The sequence below is a fragment of the Toxoplasma gondii genome, chromosome VIIa, assembly GCF_000006565.2.
Source record: "Toxoplasma gondii ME49 chromosome VIIa, whole genome shotgun sequence".
Lineage (NCBI taxonomy): Eukaryota > Apicomplexa > Conoidasida > Eucoccidiorida > Sarcocystidae > Toxoplasma > Toxoplasma gondii.
In genome coordinates this window covers 3,895,725-3,911,530 of record NC_031474.1, presented here as the reverse complement: position 1 = coordinate 3,911,530, position 15,806 = coordinate 3,895,725, and the positions used below count along the sequence as shown (strand labels likewise).

Below are 15,806 nucleotides of genomic sequence, written 5' to 3'. Positions count from 1 at the left end.
GGGAGTCAAAGGTGTGCGTCTCTAACCCCATCGCAGACTCGTTAGCTCTACCGTGGATGCGCGCGAGTGGCGGCCGGTGCAGGTTGTGTGTCACGCCGCCGAGTGACGCAAGCGCTGCGTCGCAAATACCTACGGGTAGTGGGCAGCCATATATTCGAGAGAACTGCAGAATTCGCGCACCGCTGCGGCTCACCCTCAAGTTTGTCCCGTGCCTGACGCCCTCACGCAAGCAGGAGTGAACAGCGAAGTTCGGCGTCTCTTTCGTGAACCCAGAAAGGCTAGCCGAGTATTCCCATGTGAGTTCTCTAGTTTTCCGTGGCGAAAGAAAGAGGGCCAGCGCGCGATGATGTTTTCCCTCTGCTTCGACTGTGCCACTGCGAGAATTATTGGGCGACCGTTTGAATCCAACAACTGTGCACAGGTAGACTTGGGAAGAGCGAGGCCACAGTTCGGGTGGCCGCATCAGTCACGTAACCGTTACGCACTTTCTGATTTTTGCCGTTCTTCAGGTGTATTTTGGCGTTGTGAACTGTCGTAATTCGTCGAGGTTTATCCGCAGTTCTCAATCAACAACCGGGACCTGCTGCCGCAGCTGTCACTCGGGCGAGGGCCCTCGTCTGTCGTGGAGTTTACACTTTTACGACGATTCGAAAAGGAATTGCCAGGTGGGAATCATCTTCGCTTAAGGCTTCCGTTAGCGCTCACTACACTGGGTGCAAGAGGTAGCCGTGCCGCTCACTGAGCTTTCGGGCAAGCAAGGTAAGCAGATCTCTCTAAGATGAAGACTCTTCATTTACTTCTTTTCGCGGTGGTGGCCATCGCGCTTTGTGGCCTGGCCACAGCGAGCCACGGCACAACGTTTCAAGACGCAGGTGCAAGAGCGGATGCCTTTGCAGCCAGGGTGGCGGGTGCGAGGGCGGCGGTAGTTTCCGGCTTGACAAGCGAGAACGGCCTTTGGCGTCGCACTCAAGCAAGGTTAGGCTTCTGGCCCGGTTACCTCGTGGGTGCCGCTGCAGTTGCCGTGGCCTTGGTGACAGGGTATGCACTGGGGAAGAGGAGAGAGAGGTCTAAATGGAAGAAGGCCCTGAAGAATCGGCTGGACTAAAGGTAGTCCGTCAAGAAAAGGAACTTGCGAGGTGATTGAGGCAAACGGCACAGCTTGCCTCACGCTTCGCCGTGTTCCATCTTGCTTTCAGGGTATGTATAGTTACGTACTTACAAGGAAAGTGTAATTCGTTGAGAAAAGACAAAGGCCCATTAAGTATAGTAGTATGCCGCGTATATTTTAAGAACCAGCATTTGTGTGCAAGGTATACAAATATGATCGTAATCGAGGTAGTCTCCGTTCAAATGTTCGTCCCTTCTGAATTCGCATCCTGCTGCTACTTCTGCAACCAGATGTTTGACGCTAGCAAACACACAGGATGCTTCTGAACTGTATGTAAACGCTGCAAAGTTAGTTGCCTTTCATAATTATATGTCAATGCCAGCTGCTAAATGGCTCCCATGTTTATCAAGATAAATCCGCTGAGCAAACCATTTCATTGATTTAGCTTACTTTAGTCCCGATACATTTCAATTCTGCCTAAACTGGTGGGTGGAGATGTTTTCTAAATCGACACCTACGGCAGGGATAAGGATTGTGTAAGGACGGGAATTTCCTTCTGGATGCAGAAGTTTCAGATGGGGAGACTTTTCAGCACGGTGAGAATCGTCCCTAACCTCTGTGGCGGAAGAAAGCCGCAGACTGCGTGTGAAGATACGCCAAACAGTGCACGCTACTGTACTGTGCACAGTGTGGTAAACCACGAATCAGTGACGTGAATTGTTTCTGAATGGCTGCTGAGACGAACATCGCAAGTGTCACACTATACATGGCATTTCTGAACGGAAATGTTTCTCACATGCAGTGCGCTACGTGACGGGTCTTCTAGTTCTCATCGTGTGTTGAACATGGTCCACAGTTGATATGAAAGAAACGTGTTTGGCCCTTTAGACTTTTCTCATTCGCATGATTAGTGGATGCAGAAGGTGTAAACTTGGTTCGAGTGCGCCGTATTCAATAATATGACGAGCAAAGGGTTGAGTGCACAGTATAGGTCACGGTGAGGGAGCTCACCTGTCTCACCACCCACGGCTTAGAAACTCGACTGCGCCATAACTTCGGCGTTTGCTACTCAGGTGTATCGCCGACACGTAAAGCAGTATCACAGTTATCCATGTTAAGCGTAGAAAAAGGGAGGCTGTCTTCCCCGTTTCAGTGGATGTGCGCAAGATGCGGCAGTCATGCCTCAGTCCTTCTTGAGTACCCTACAGAAACGCGTGTGTTCCAGTAAGATAACCTATACATGATGAGACAGACAGGAACGTGATGAAGTAAAGGCTTCCACTTTTTTGACGCTGTAGTTGCGAATCTGGAGAGCTTGAACTTGCAAGAGCTGAACACGGAGCTGTACCACAATCGTTGAGTTTTGTAACAATGAAGCCAGGTAAACATTGCTGTCGTTCGACACTGCATCTGATGCAGATTGCTTAAGATCACAGCAGAGCGACTGTATAGGTTGCACACGGTGTTGGTGGTGTGTCTTCACGTTGCAGTGTTCTGATTTTTGATAATGAAGGTTGTCGCAAAAGCTCGGGATGTAACGAGGCTCTCGCGGGCCGTCGACCATACATTTTCGCGGGCCTGTGTTTTTGTAGGTAGCCGTGCACATGGAACGAGCAGATTTCTGTGATGCGAATGTGTAAAGATATTGGCAGATCGGCCGTTCGAAAAAACTGCTGGTGCGTTAAGGCACCTGATCTTACGTGAGAGAGGCCGCACATCGGGTTCTGTAGTGTGCCAGTTACGACGCGCGAGCTTCCCAAAAGAAATACTTCCTCTCGAAGGTCACAGAAGCTGAACAGAGACTTTTGCCTGCGCACCTGGCCTATGCTTCAGAAATAGCAGCGTAACACCATTGAAGCATGACTGTCTTGTTGCAATTTGCAGTAGTCGTATTTGACATTGTCTAGTAAGGCCTTTCGGAAGCCGTGGGAGAGATGGTCGGAGATGTTTGATTACTCGATGAGCATATTCCGTGTATGGATGAGGGATGTGGGGCATTCAACTGACGACGCCATTGTTCCTAACTGCAGCACTGAATGTGTTCAGGGGAGAACGCAGAAGCTGTCTCAAGCCCAGTGCTAAGGACACCTAGAGTATCTTTAGTCATCGACGTAATCTCGGATCCAGGACTTCTAGAGCCCTTCATCCAGCATCGTATAGTCGAGAATAGCATATTGCGACTACAGCGTACCAATTTCATGCCAGATTCGAGGTGTCCCCGGAGTCTTGCGATGCGCTTTGGCAGAGAGGGTCACGCCTCTACCGTCTCTGCGTGAAAAGTGCTGTCGACCAGCACTTAAGGGGACCCGCTGGTGTTGTGCTTCTGCTGATAATTTCAGGAAAAGCATCTCCGGTTAGACACTTGAAGGAGTGGCACTTTTTGATGCTACCGTGAAGTGACAAGCTCTATCAACGGAAGCAGCGCTGCCCCTGGTAGTCCAATCACGGGTTTCGTGTCCCCCGCGTGGTGTCCCGATGTGTGTATTGCATGCACCACGTCAGTTTTTGCACAAAGAATGGGGCAAAAAAATCACGCACGTCTCACCACTTTGAAAGGCACACTTGAATGCTTTAATTGCTTCTTTTTCTTGAGGCAAGCTGCGAAGCCTGACTCCCGTCAGAGGAGTTCGTTCTGTGGCAGGATCCCGTTGTCGCTTTTCCTTTCTCTGGGTGAACACTTCCAGCATCCCCCTTGCCAAGCGGACAGCCTGTGTCTACAAAAACGGGCAAGACAGATAGAATCCTCTTCTGGAATTTCCGATTGCCGACTCTTCTTTCTGCCTGACAACGTGGTTTTTCTACGCTGGACAAATCCGACAGCAGGACCGCGCTCCGTGACATGAGCGACTACTCACCAACTCAAATATGCGCAACGACGAAACGTTACAGCACATTCCGTCACCTACCCGTATTCTCTTCCGAAGCGCACGCGCGAGAGGATCTCTGGGGGTTCTACGCTCTTCTGTAGTGTGACGGAAGGCCCTGAAAACTCCTCGGCATCTGTGAGGGAAAACGTCGAATTGCAACTCCGGTGTCGACGTGGTCAGTCACCGTCGTTCTGGGCACACCAACGAGTGCTTCTTGGCTTTCCTTGTGAGACTATATTCTCGTTTGAGTACACAGAAGAGTCTTTGAAGAGTTTGGTGTTCACTGGTTCCGTCGCTTCCCGATCAAAAAAATTTTTTCCTGTTCAGGTGTGACGTGACCGTTCTCTCGAGTCGCACGTTCCCGGGCGGGTTGCTTGTTTTCCTTACAATCATTGCCGCCGACTACACGTTAGATGTAGCCTTTCCGCTTAGGTGCCGCCACCTGTTCTTCATAAACGCACAGTTGCTGTTTTATTTTTGCATGCCCGTGTCTACGCTGCTCTGGCTGTCGTCTCCGAACACTGTCAGTCACTTGACCCCCCTCTTTTCGCTCCACCGGTTCGCCAGCTCTCTTCCCCTTCCTTGGCTGAGTCACCAAGACGCCGCGCCTCGGGCGTGTTTGCGCAGTTTCTTTGTGTCGCTATTCCACGGACTCCGCCTTCTCGCGCGTCCGGCCACGCCTCTCGAACCTGGTGCCTCTCTCTCACATCAGCCGAGCTGCTCCCGGCGAACGCAGTCCCCGCACATGCCCCTCTCCACCCATGGCTCGGCACCGTAGCCGCTCTCCTAGGAAGGAGGGAGACAACGGCGAAGAGAGGAGGATGTCTCGGTCCGCCTCCTCTAGGCGTCGTCGGTCGCCGTCTCCGCGCGTGTCGAAGCGGAAGACTTCTGGCGCGTCTGCCTCGAACAAGCGGCGGGCGGAGAAGGAGAAGCGGTCGCGGTCCACCTCGTCGCGGCGGCACAGGTCGAAGCAGCGAAGGACGGAGAAGCGCGCGTCTGCTTCTCCGCGGCCGGGTTCCGAGGGGGCAGAAAATGCCTTGCAGAAGAAGGAGAAGTCGAAAGCGTCCTTCCGGGCGGTCGCCCCACCGAAGGGCCTCTCGTCGCGCAGTGGCCGCCACAGGACTTCTAGTCGCTCACCTGAGGACAAGGTCCGAGACGGAGTGAAGGACGCGACACACAAGCCGTGGCTGCGCAAGTCGGAGGAAGATGAGAAGCCAAAAAAGGCCCGGCGCGCGGCCACCCCGCGGGCCTCGCCCCGCCGCGAGCTCTCGCGGAGTCCGTCTCCCGGCGACGCCGTGGGATCCCGGCGAAAGCCGAGCCGGAGCGGGAAGTCGCGCACGAAGGCCAACAAGGGCGGTAGCGAGAGTCCGCGCCGCGAGAGAAGCCGGTCGCACTCGCGGCTGAGAACCGACAAGAAAGAGGCTCGCCGCGAGTCTCCCGAGGGGCGCCGCCCGCGTCGCCGCCGTCGCCGAGGCGCGCACAGCCCGCGAAGAAGCTTGAGCCCGAGTCGAAGCCGCAGTCTCAGACTTCCTCGCCCCAGTCCTTCGATCCAACGGGAGCCCCGTCGGAATCCTCGCTCGCGAGGGGGCGGCGGTCGTAGCAACCGCCGCCACAGCAAAAGTCGGAGTGTGAGCAGGAGTCGCAGCGACTTCTCCCCGTACCCGAATTGGCGGTTCCTCCCTGGAAGAAATGGCGCCCGTCATGCGTCGCCTCACGGACCCGGGGCCATGGACAGTCGCCGCGGGCGGAGCGCGAACGAGGAGTTTCTCGCTGCGCTGCCGCCAGATCACCCGTTCGCCTCGCGAATGCCCCCCAAGCACAGCACCACGCCTTTGCTCCCTCCCCTCTCACGCACGCCTGCTGAACTCCGCCGGGGACTCCATCCTCTTTTTGACCCCCGCAGCGGACCCGGCGCATTCTGGGGCTCGGGCGACCGTGGTCGCCCCACTGGTGCCGACCGCGGAGGGCCAAACGATCGCTGGGCGCGGGGCGAAGAACTCCGGGACGACCTTCTCGGCGGAGGCGCTTTCGGAAGGCGAGACGCGTGGACAGAAAGGGGTCGGCCTGGCAGCTCTGCCATGCCCCGGGGAAGTTCTCCCCCGCCTTCCTTCTTCCAGGAGCGGCTGATGATGAGACGCAAACTCGTGCAAGACGCGGAAATGGCTGGCATCATGAAGGAGCGGAGACGAGGTGAGAAAAATCGATGCCGCGCACCAGCTTCGCAGAGAATTGGCTGTCTTTTTAGGAACTTGCGTGCTGTTGAGACACGGCTGTGTGTCCACCGAGGTTTGCCTCGAGCTCGTTCCCCAGAGCGTTCTGGACGATGTACTCGTACGCGAACGTCTCGCCTGACTCGAAGCGTTCTCAAAAGAATTCCCTGGCACCTGTGTCATAGAAGAGGGGGTACATGTGGGCAAGGAAGCGAGAGAAGATCAGAACTCGGAATTGGGTTCATCGAGGCTGCCCGTGGCAGCACAGAGGCATGTCATACACGAGGGTGGCAATCCGGGGGCTGCAGAATAGACACACCGCGTTTTCCACCAAGCGAGACAGAGTGTGGTTGCTCGTGTGTCGGTCGGTGTCGCAAATTTTAGGACGGGCCTACGCATAGTGATAAGCAGATTGTCTCCTCGGCATCTACAGCGTCGACACATAGTTCCTTCACGCACCCCGACAGGGCGAGGCACTGGGTGGAAAGAGCGGCACTGGTGTCTTTGCAGGCGTGGGTGTTCGGTCTGCGCGCACCGCCACCTAGACACTTCGTCGTCCGTGACTTTTGTTTTTTATTCGCCGAGGTGTCCTATTCAGATCTTTTTCTGTGCGCGTTTGCCCCAAATCCCCGCAGTTCCGTTCTCCTCTCGATGCCTTTGATGTGCATGCCCCGTAGCCTTGAGGCGGACGCTGAAACCTGCGCTGATGGTGGACAGATGCACGACACCTCCTTTTCTTCTTCGGGTTTTCTACAAAGTTGACGACCAGCATTCTTTCGAGCAGTTCCAACAGCGCGGCCGCGAGCCAGTCGAAGACGAGTTGCAGGTACGCTCTCCCAGCTGCAGTCCACTGCGGAAACAGGGAGAAAACAGCGCTTCCCGTTTTCATGTCACAGCGGAGCGTGCGTCGGCGGGACAGAAGACAGAAGTCGATGGAACACCAAGGCAAACAAAAAGACGGGGTCACGGCACGAGAAAAGTGGTTGCTCGAACGCTCTAAAGGGGGGTGCAAATGGCCAAGTGTCTGTGCCGTATCGAATTCTCTTAGGGAGGCGCGAGTTCACACTCCGATTCCACGCTTTTTTCGCTCTCCGAGGCTTCGCTGTGTTCGGCGGTTGACTGTTTTTGTTCACGTCTTTGTTGGCTGGCTTCCTCGTGAGAAAAGGGGTCTCCAGTCCACAGGCGTCAGCCGTCCTTGCTGTTCGCTTCGGTGTGTTGCTCCTCCGAGCTTCGCGTTTTCAACCTCGACACAGGGGAGGTGTCCGTCAAAAAACGAGATTCCATTTTCTCTGGAAGCCTTCTGTGTGTGTGTTTGCTCAGGTGTATGCGTGGATGGACAGCAAACTAAGAGAGATCGCGTATCTGGTCAAAGACGTTTGTTGGGAAGCCAGGGACCGCCATGCAGTGTGGAAGTTTCGGCTCGTGTATCCTGGTGAGTCGACTTTGGAAGACTGTGTATTCGCGGCTAAATGTCAATCATACATTCGAGTTTTAGGGTTTTCCATAAGTATAGTTTGATGAAGAACATGCTACGGAAAATTTCTTTTCCTTCGCAGCTGCAGCTGTTCCTTTGCAATATGTTTGCTCTGCTTCGTTTGACCAGCCAGCAGTTGGCCTCACATAGAAGAGAAAAGGGCACAGCCTGGGATTGCTTCCTCAACGCGTCTTTTCGCTGGAAAAATCCTGTCCGCTACGTCTTCCTAGACATGTGTTCTACCTGGCAACTGACGGAACGGGGCCGGGGAAGAAAAGACAGCGCAGCTAGCTTTTTTCTGCCGCCAAGCAAGCGACGGAGATGTGTGCTAGCGTTGGATCCATGTAGACTGGCAAGCGCTCTCTGCACACAGTCATTGTCTTCTTCCACGTCTGGAATAGTGGCAGAGATGCGAGCACTAAAACCGAACGACTAGAGGAGGGACACAGGGCTGTGTGTACAGAGAACTTTTGGTCCCCGGTGTTGGTGTCTGCAGACAAAACAGGAAAGAACGTGATTGCAGACATAGGGCTCTTGCACTCCACGATTCCCGATCTGAAAGAAGACTCAAAAACTCTGGCAGTAGGGAATCACCGCAATTCCGTGTCCCTCTCGACTTTCCTGCTGAAATACATGAAGATGGCGCGTTTCCTTGAATCTTTACTACGCTTGTCTGCGCCTCGCTGAGTTTTTTCGTTCCGATCTGCAGCATGGGTTATGCATGTTGTTCTTGTCACGCTTGTCTCTGGTGGGGGCTCGCGAGGTCACCGGCTGTATAGCGAAGTCGGAAAGAGGGAGATTGATCGGAAGTTCGTTTTTTGATGTCTGCTTTCAAAGTGTCAGTGCTTTCTGTTGTGGCGGCTCGAGTTTGTGGGTGTGCTTCGATCGCTCCCAATCGGCAAAAGAGCAAAGGAAGGCCATGCGCATGTCTTGATTTTGTGGATCTCGGCACCGAGGGAGGAGACGAGAACTCAGAGAGAATGCTTCTCGGGGAGTCCCCAGGGAGAGTGAGGAAGAATTCCCTCGCGGCTTTCTCCGCATTTAGAATGCCAGAGTTGTCTGTCTTTGTACGCACTGTGTTCCCGTGGAATGGTATACGCCACACAGCTAATGTTACGGGACTGCGAAGGGGGTGTAAAAATGTATCAGAGCGCCTTCGTTTTTGTGGCCGCTCAGCTCAGTGTCGTGTCTCTCCTGTTGTTTGATGTCGCTGTCTTCTGAATTTCTTCGCCTCTTCGTAGTCGTCCATGTTTTTCGCCAGAAAGAGCGCTTTGTTGTCTGGTTCCGTGTGCGCCTTTGCAGGACGTGAAGTTCCAGATCGGCGACTTTCTGCTTCTGTCGATCGTGAAGGAGAAGAAGGACACTGACCACGTGTCTCGAGCGGGTCAGCAGCGAATGCGTACAACGGCAGGAGGGTGGGAAAAGGTGGTTCAAGAGGAACCGGAGGGTGTGAAGTCTGTGGTCGGGGACTCCAGCGGAGATAGGGAGGCCGAGGAAGAGGCAGCGAGCATAAGTCTCGACAAAGGTGGCGACGAGACGCCGGTCGAAGAGAAGCAGAAGTCTGGAGGTAGTGCGACGGACGACGTGACCCCCCAAGAAGGCGACGACAAGAAGAAAGACGGTGAGGGAGAACCGGAGGCTTTCCCGTATCGTCAACGATACACGGCTCCAGACCAACACACCGACGATGAAGATGACCCGGAAGAGAGGAAAGACCATGGCGCCGCTTCTATCCTTGCAGAGTAAGACGCAGACGGAAGAGTGACTCAAAGTTTAAGTATTTTCCATGTATCCAGAAGTGGTGATACTCTTCCGTATATGTTTCGTCAATGCCCTGCAAGGCGAGAAAACCATGGGTGGGAGATACATGTGTGTACTGCACTTTGGAATCAATCGGAGAGTCGAACGCTGCCTCTGATGCACTTGGCATCAGTTGCACCCGAGGCGCTGTGAAGTGGGACAGCGTCGAACTCGGTCATGAAGCTCGTGTTTCACCAGATAGAGTGCCGGGTGTTTCTACGCAATGATAGCCATCACTTTGCAGTGGCGCCACAGGCTGTGCCTTGCGTTTCCAGAACGTAGGCCGTCTTTTCGGAGACATTCGGACTAATGAGTTCTGGTGACGCTGTTGTTCCTCCTTTGTGTTAAAGCCAGCATGGGCAAGCTTTGTAGCGCGAAAGGAAACAATAGAAGAACTGAGCCAGGCCTACCTGATGGAAGAGATATAGTGCTCAGTAGAAATAAAACTCTCATTAAAACCAGCGTACGAGCCTTTAAGACGACTGATACGGTTCCAATGCTTCGCCAAGTCTGCGACTGTACTCAGAGAGGATGGAATGCGCGCTGTCCATGGAGAGGCAAGCACGCGGGCCGTTGAGAGCTGCGAGGGAGTACAGACAGACAGCAAGGAAGGCGTCGAGGCTGTGTCATCCGTGGAGAACACAGCAAATCGCGACGTAAGTCGTCCAGTGGAGAAGGAATCAGCGAGTGAAGTAGGGAGTTCTTCGGCACATAGTGCCTCTCCTGAACGAGACGTTATTCCGAAGCTGCCCGATGCAACAGGACACGCCAGCGACGAAGAGCAAGGACAGGAAAGTGGCAGGGGCGTGGCACAACGTGATGAAAAAGAGAGAGAGAAAGAGGGAGAGAGAAAGGATGCACCTATGGAAAGGAGGCGGTCGGCGAGATTGGGGAAAAGAAAAGGCCCAGATGCATGACGCGTGCGCAAGACAAGGCAGAGGCTGCTACAGCAAACTGATGCATAAGAAAAACCATCTGCAACGCCTGCCCCGCACGCATTACGCGTAGACTCATCAGTCCATGTAGAGCTGATCCTGAGCATGTTGAACTCTGTCGAGTATGTCATGTCAGAACGTCGCGTGACCGATGGCAAATGGCCCCAGTTTGCAGGGCCTCACTTGTGACGGAGCAGTCAGAATGCGTACAACGTAGGAGGAAGCTGTAGTCAAGATAGCGTAGTTCCAAGGAAAAGCGTTACTTGCCCAGAGGGGGACTGTGTGCGGGCTGAGAGGGTGGGCATGGCGCGGTCACAAGAATGGTTCAGGGTTCGCCGCGCTTCTTTGTTAGGTGTTAAATGAGAAAGCATATCGGTCTCAACCGCGGGCCGCCGCGAGAACTTGTGTGGGAATGATGGATTGTTTGACTTGCCCCTCTCCGTGCACAACAGTGGCACATACAGTTTCGTGGAGTGGACAGAACAAATAAGCGCACGACTGGGGCAGAAATGGATGCCATCCAGGGGAATGGCATGCGCACGACCGGATATCGTCAAAACAGAGGGCACGACTGCGCAGATATCAAGTCGAAGAATCTGAATCACCCTTTCTTCAGTGAAGATGATACGCAAAGCATTCAGTTCGGATGGGGGTTGCGTGTTTTGGTAGTCGTGCGTGGCACAGTTGTGGATCCAGCGTTGCGCGACAGGAGAGGTCCTATTCTTAGAGGTGAAAGTTAATAGTGACGGGCTGTGTGGTTTTTAGGGTGGTGCTGTCGCATTTGTTTTATCCGCCTTCCATATATCACATGCTTCTGCGTGCTTGTCGAGGTCGTGCTCGCCCTGAGCTGTTAGCTTGCTCTGTGCTTTCCAGTACTTGTTTGCCAACTTAATCGGACGTTTCTGCGACAGAATCCTTCCCAGCGGAGTAGAGGTATACAGTGTGGTCGGGCGGCGACGATCTTGCGTTACACGGGGTGTCGGCACGTTCGTTATGCAGACTCGATGTGGAGGCTAGCTGGTCCAGGCATTACGATGCCGAAAGTGAGAAAAAAACAGTAGCGAACGTGAACGAGGCAAGGATTTTTAACTGCAGCCGCTTTCCGAGCTCACTTTTTGTGCTCAGGCAGTTCTAGAGTGTTTTGTTTCGCTTGAGCACACCGGCCGCGTGCGGAACTTAAGGGTCTCATGTAAAACCTCAGAAAGAATTGATTACCTAGTTCTGCTGTGGAATTTGTGTTGTTACATTGTAGCCTGCCGTCGAGAATGCTCTTCAGTAAAAGAGAAACACATGCGACGCTGGTTGGCCCTAATTACTACAGGTGTTAGACCTGCACACTGGCCAGTGACTCCCAGCCCACGCTAGACTACGAATGTGGGCCACTAACTGTTGTAATCGCTGGAGTTCCAAGAATAGTTTCTGCAGCTGGCAAGTACCCCCTCAAGCAGAGAGGTATGTTAGAAACGAACACAACCATCGGTGATCAATCCGCCTCCGCAACCGTCGGGCTCGTTTCGTCGCACGATCCGTCGATTTCTGCGCGCACCATGTAGTTCCAGCACTGCAGTACAGAGGGCGCATATGTGGTGTTGGATACAAAAGCCGTGTGTAGACTTTACCCGTCGCAACCTGTGTCGGTACCGCACTCGCATGGAGCTGAAACTCCACTAAAGAAGCGCGTCTTCTTTTTTGGCTTACCTGCTGCCTTTCAGCGTGCAAAAAGTTACAGTACAGACGCCCTGTGGAAACCCTAATGTGATCTTGAGTTGTCTAAAAAGGATCACTTCGAACTCAGACAAAACAGAGTTTTGGTGGAATACATGCCCATCGGTTGTCCGATGTCGAAGCGATGCTTCCGCTTTCAGTGTTACACGATGGCTGCATGTGGGGGCAGTTGCGAGGAGAAAAGGCTCAGACCTCTCATTCGACCAATGAAACAGCACCAGCAAGTGGTGTCGGCTACAGTCACCTATTGCGGACGATACAGCTTGTGGTGCCAGGCTCGTGAGTTTGTAATATAGACCCCAGTGAGACCGGTTTGGAACAAATTGTCAGCAAGTATCCTTCTAAAGTGCTGCCCGTCTCTGTCTTACTGCGTATTTCTTGTCCTCTGCGTCTTCGTTCAGTTTGAGCTTGTCTGCGATAAATGGGTTCTGTCTTCGAACGTGGTTTATTAATGGCTCGAAGCCCTCTCAATCTTGTACAGAAGGGCGAGACGGACAATATCTAGATTGATAATTTGCCTAAATCAATGTTATACGCGTATCATAACATGCCAGCTGACAGCAGCAGGACGATTTCATGACTGAGAGCAAATAAAAAGTGTCTTCGCAGATTTTTCCTCCTTTACGTGTCCAGTGACCACGGCAAAGCTGTGTGGCGCCTGCTAAAACTTGGAGGACCCACCGCAGCACAGTATTTCCGCCGGCGACGAGGACCGAATGCCATGTCTGCACATTAACTTTCGGTGTCTTTGCGAACGCAGGAGCAACGTGTGGAGCAAAGACTCCAGAGCGATTTGGAACGACCACCTTTGAGAATGCAAAGCTGCGTGCAGCAGGCAGCATCCTTGGTACTGTCACCGTATTTATATATTATATATATAAATACGGTGACAGTACCAAACCCGATGCCGCGTGCAGACTTGAGGAGAAAATGTAAAGTTCGAAGAGGGCACAGTCCTAGCACGTCATTATCTTTCTATTTTCTCTGGATGCCGCCATCTGGACAACTTCTTCTGATTATTATGCTTTAGAGTTCGTCACCTAACACAAACTGCCGGGGCCACGCGTACCGGCAAACACGAACGCTCTGCGAAGTAACAGAAACGAAGGATTTAGTGCCGCGAGCCTATCGACCTAGAGCTTTCCTAGGGTAGTTTTTCGTGATCGAGAGCGCTCAATCCACCTGAATGATTAGGCCATCTCCACCCAAAATCCCTAATCTGGTTTATCAGCCAACAAAATGAAACGATATCTGTCTCAAATGCAACTGACGAATTGCAAAACAAATTCAGAAAGAGCCCTTCACTCCTTACGGCAACAACATTGGCGGTCACAACCGATGTAACAATTACCCTCTCCGCTGATCAGTTGCGCACACTGCAAGCATAAACTGCTTGCTCCAGGGGAAAGGAATGCATGTCGTTGCTATTCTTGTCAAGTCTCACCGTCTCCTTTTTCTAGTTGAACGTAGAAGGAAAAGACTGTCGTACACCGCTGTTGATATTCTTGTGAGCACCTCTTGCTGTTGCGACAGCAACTGCATTTTCTGACCTGCGGTTCTTCGCGTAAATGACGGACGCACATACTTTGAAGAATCCGGGGCATATCTGAGCATTGGGGTTCTCAGCTTTGTGTCTTCGCTGTGGTCGTCAACACTACAGCTGAGACGCTCTAGGTATCTAGAACATGGGTAACGAAAAGTCGGCTGTATCCGGTGTCAGCTTGAACGTCCAGTCCTCCTTCAGAAGCCTTCGTGGTGAACCTGGTTACACACAGACAGAACACACACAAACCATGACGTACGAGTCGTCCGTCAGGCACCTTAAACCATACGAGCAATGTTACGGAGAAACTCTCAAGTGTGTTACGTTAAACAAGACCTAGACCCTTGCGGGTGCTGCTTGAACAGCACAACGTTCAGTATACTTACTTGTTCTCCTCGTCATTGAGACAATTTCAAGTTTGGCTTCAGGACGCGTACACGGTTTTTGAAATGTTGACACCAAGGCAGTAATGTTGTCGGTGGATCCTCTTCTATAAGCCTGTTGTACGAGACAGGTTGCAACGCCGCGAATCCGAGGCTCGGACTCCATGCATTGTAGAGCCGCACCAGCAACTTCTTCCCATCTGTCGCTCTCAGCAAGAAGACCTGATGCATGCCACAGAGATCATGTCGCGCCTCGACAACTCCACGGGTCTAAGTGGTGCTGTCCTCAGCCTCGTTTCAAAAAAGAAATTGTCCCCACAGAGTCCAGAGACTGCCAAATCGATAGGCAGATGTACTGTATAGACGAGGCGTCACAACAGAAAAAGTGAGGGCACTGTATGCTGGTAGGGATGTCGGAACAGATGTTGTCGGAGATCCTTGCCCAAAATCAAACTTGGTATTGCGTCCTTACCGTCAGAATGAAGAATTAGAACGTCTTCCCATGTCGCGTAGAAATATCTCACATCCGGTTTTGCAGTGATTGGCGACGGGCTAGGGTTATCCTTTTTCCCCTACGGCAGATAGAAGCCAGAAAGGATAAAAACGTGGACGAACTATTGCAGGCAGTGTGCCACTGTCCAACATTGGCAGCCGTGGAAAATACTGACAGGCGAATACTAAACTGTGTCTAGATTTGACAAGCAATTCTGAGCGCGGCAGTTGATAAACCAATACATAGTTGTGTATACATATCTGCACCAAAACTGTCGGCGAGCTCCCTTCCTGCCCCCGCTGTGCCTGCAGCATGCGGATTAAGATTTCGATATGAAGCATCAATCAGGGGAGGTGACAGCAACGTAAGCACGTTCGCTGGCGAAATACGTGTTGTCATATATCTAATTTTATGCGTGAATATCAGAATACAAATACAACAGCAGACTTGTGGCGGGCTCAACCTGACGGACCCACTGATGGGGCCGCATGAGCGAGGGAGGGCGCATGTATCCTGAGATGACCCTCCGGATCCCTCAGAAGATTCCTTTCCGTGATGCTAGTACTGACGTTCCTTGCGAACCTAAACAACTTACAAAATCGCCAAACGAACGACTCATTGCGAGACCTCTGATCCGAAAACAACCGCGTTCCACTTTCACCTCATCACCAGTCTCTTGAATGCGCCTCAACTCCCCTGGATCATCTGGCACGTGATCTCTCGTCAGAGCAGCGTAGGACTCGCGTGTTACCAACATCGCCCGGGAGTCACCTGCCACAGGCGCGCAGACAGAGAAAACACAAAACCGCCAAGGGGATGACAGCAAGACGAGACATCCCCCACGTCGCATCTGGAGCTGCAGCAACTTCTGAGATTCCTGGCAAGCACTCTGTTAGCTACTCTGGGACTCGATGCCATACCAACGTTGACGACGTGAAGTTTGAAGGGGCGCTCTCTGTTGCCAATCTCTATTTTTTCGCGAGGCGCAGATTCGGTAAAGCGACTGTTCAGTTCTTGAATGGTATCGAAATGCCCGTCCATCGATGGAACGATCTCCCGGCCTTGGACAATCACCTCCTCCTTGTGGTCGAGGTGTTCGACAATGACAATGACAGCTGCGGATCGAGGGAATATACACACCAAAATGTATACGGGAAGGATTACTCAAACACGCATCGGGGGCACCAGCTCCCAAGGAGATCTGACAACCATCGTCAAAGTTCAGATGGAACAAACATAGAACCCTGGACGCAAACTGGAAGACAAAC

At 52.7% G+C, this 15,806-nt stretch overlaps 3 protein-coding genes across 3 annotated transcripts in view; 2 read left to right on the top strand and 1 right to left on the bottom strand.

Moving 5' to 3' along the window:
• The first annotated feature begins 243 nt into the window (after positions 1–243).
• On the top strand, positions 244–2,762 carry TGME49_201390 (hypothetical protein). Its single transcript, XM_018779168.1, has 2 exons — positions 244–421; positions 548–2,762. The coding sequence occupies exon 2, from the start codon at positions 779–781 to the stop codon at positions 1,103–1,105; it is 327 nt and encodes a 108-aa protein (XP_018637440.1). The 5' UTR covers positions 244–421; positions 548–778; the 3' UTR covers positions 1,106–2,762.
• A 1,974-nt stretch (positions 2,763–4,736) lies between these two features.
• SAP18 (Sin3-associated polypeptide SAP18) lies at positions 4,737–10,376 on the top strand (the record flags this gene model as incomplete). The annotated part of the gene is made up of 6 exons (XM_018779169.1): positions 4,737–6,165; positions 6,863–7,011; positions 7,506–7,617; positions 8,156–8,241; positions 8,962–9,401; positions 9,986–10,376. The coding sequence occupies 6 exons, from the start codon at positions 4,737–4,739 to the stop codon at positions 10,374–10,376; spliced, it is 2,607 nt and encodes an 868-aa protein (XP_018637439.1).
• A 2,747-nt stretch (positions 10,377–13,123) lies between these two features.
• The window catches only part of TGME49_201520 (protein phosphatase 2C domain-containing protein), a gene marked incomplete at its 5' end in the record, with an annotated part of 5,378 nt that continues 2,695 nt past the window's right edge, over positions 13,124–15,806 (bottom strand). Inside the window, 5 exons of the mRNA XM_018779170.1 lie at positions 13,124–13,880; positions 14,049–14,267; positions 14,518–14,617; positions 15,134–15,309; positions 15,459–15,653. Coding sequence (XP_018637438.1) covers positions 13,798–13,880; positions 14,049–14,267; positions 14,518–14,617; positions 15,134–15,309; positions 15,459–15,653 — 773 coding nt within the window. The 3' untranslated portion in view covers positions 13,124–13,797. The remainder of the gene's footprint in view (positions 13,881–14,048; positions 14,268–14,517; positions 14,618–15,133; positions 15,310–15,458; positions 15,654–15,806) is intronic.

Excerpts from the sequence above, each read along its gene's own strand:
- TGME49_201390 (XM_018779168.1), top strand. The coding sequence starts at position 779 with ATGAAGACTCTTCATTTACTTCTTTTCGCGGTGGTGGCCATCGCGCTT.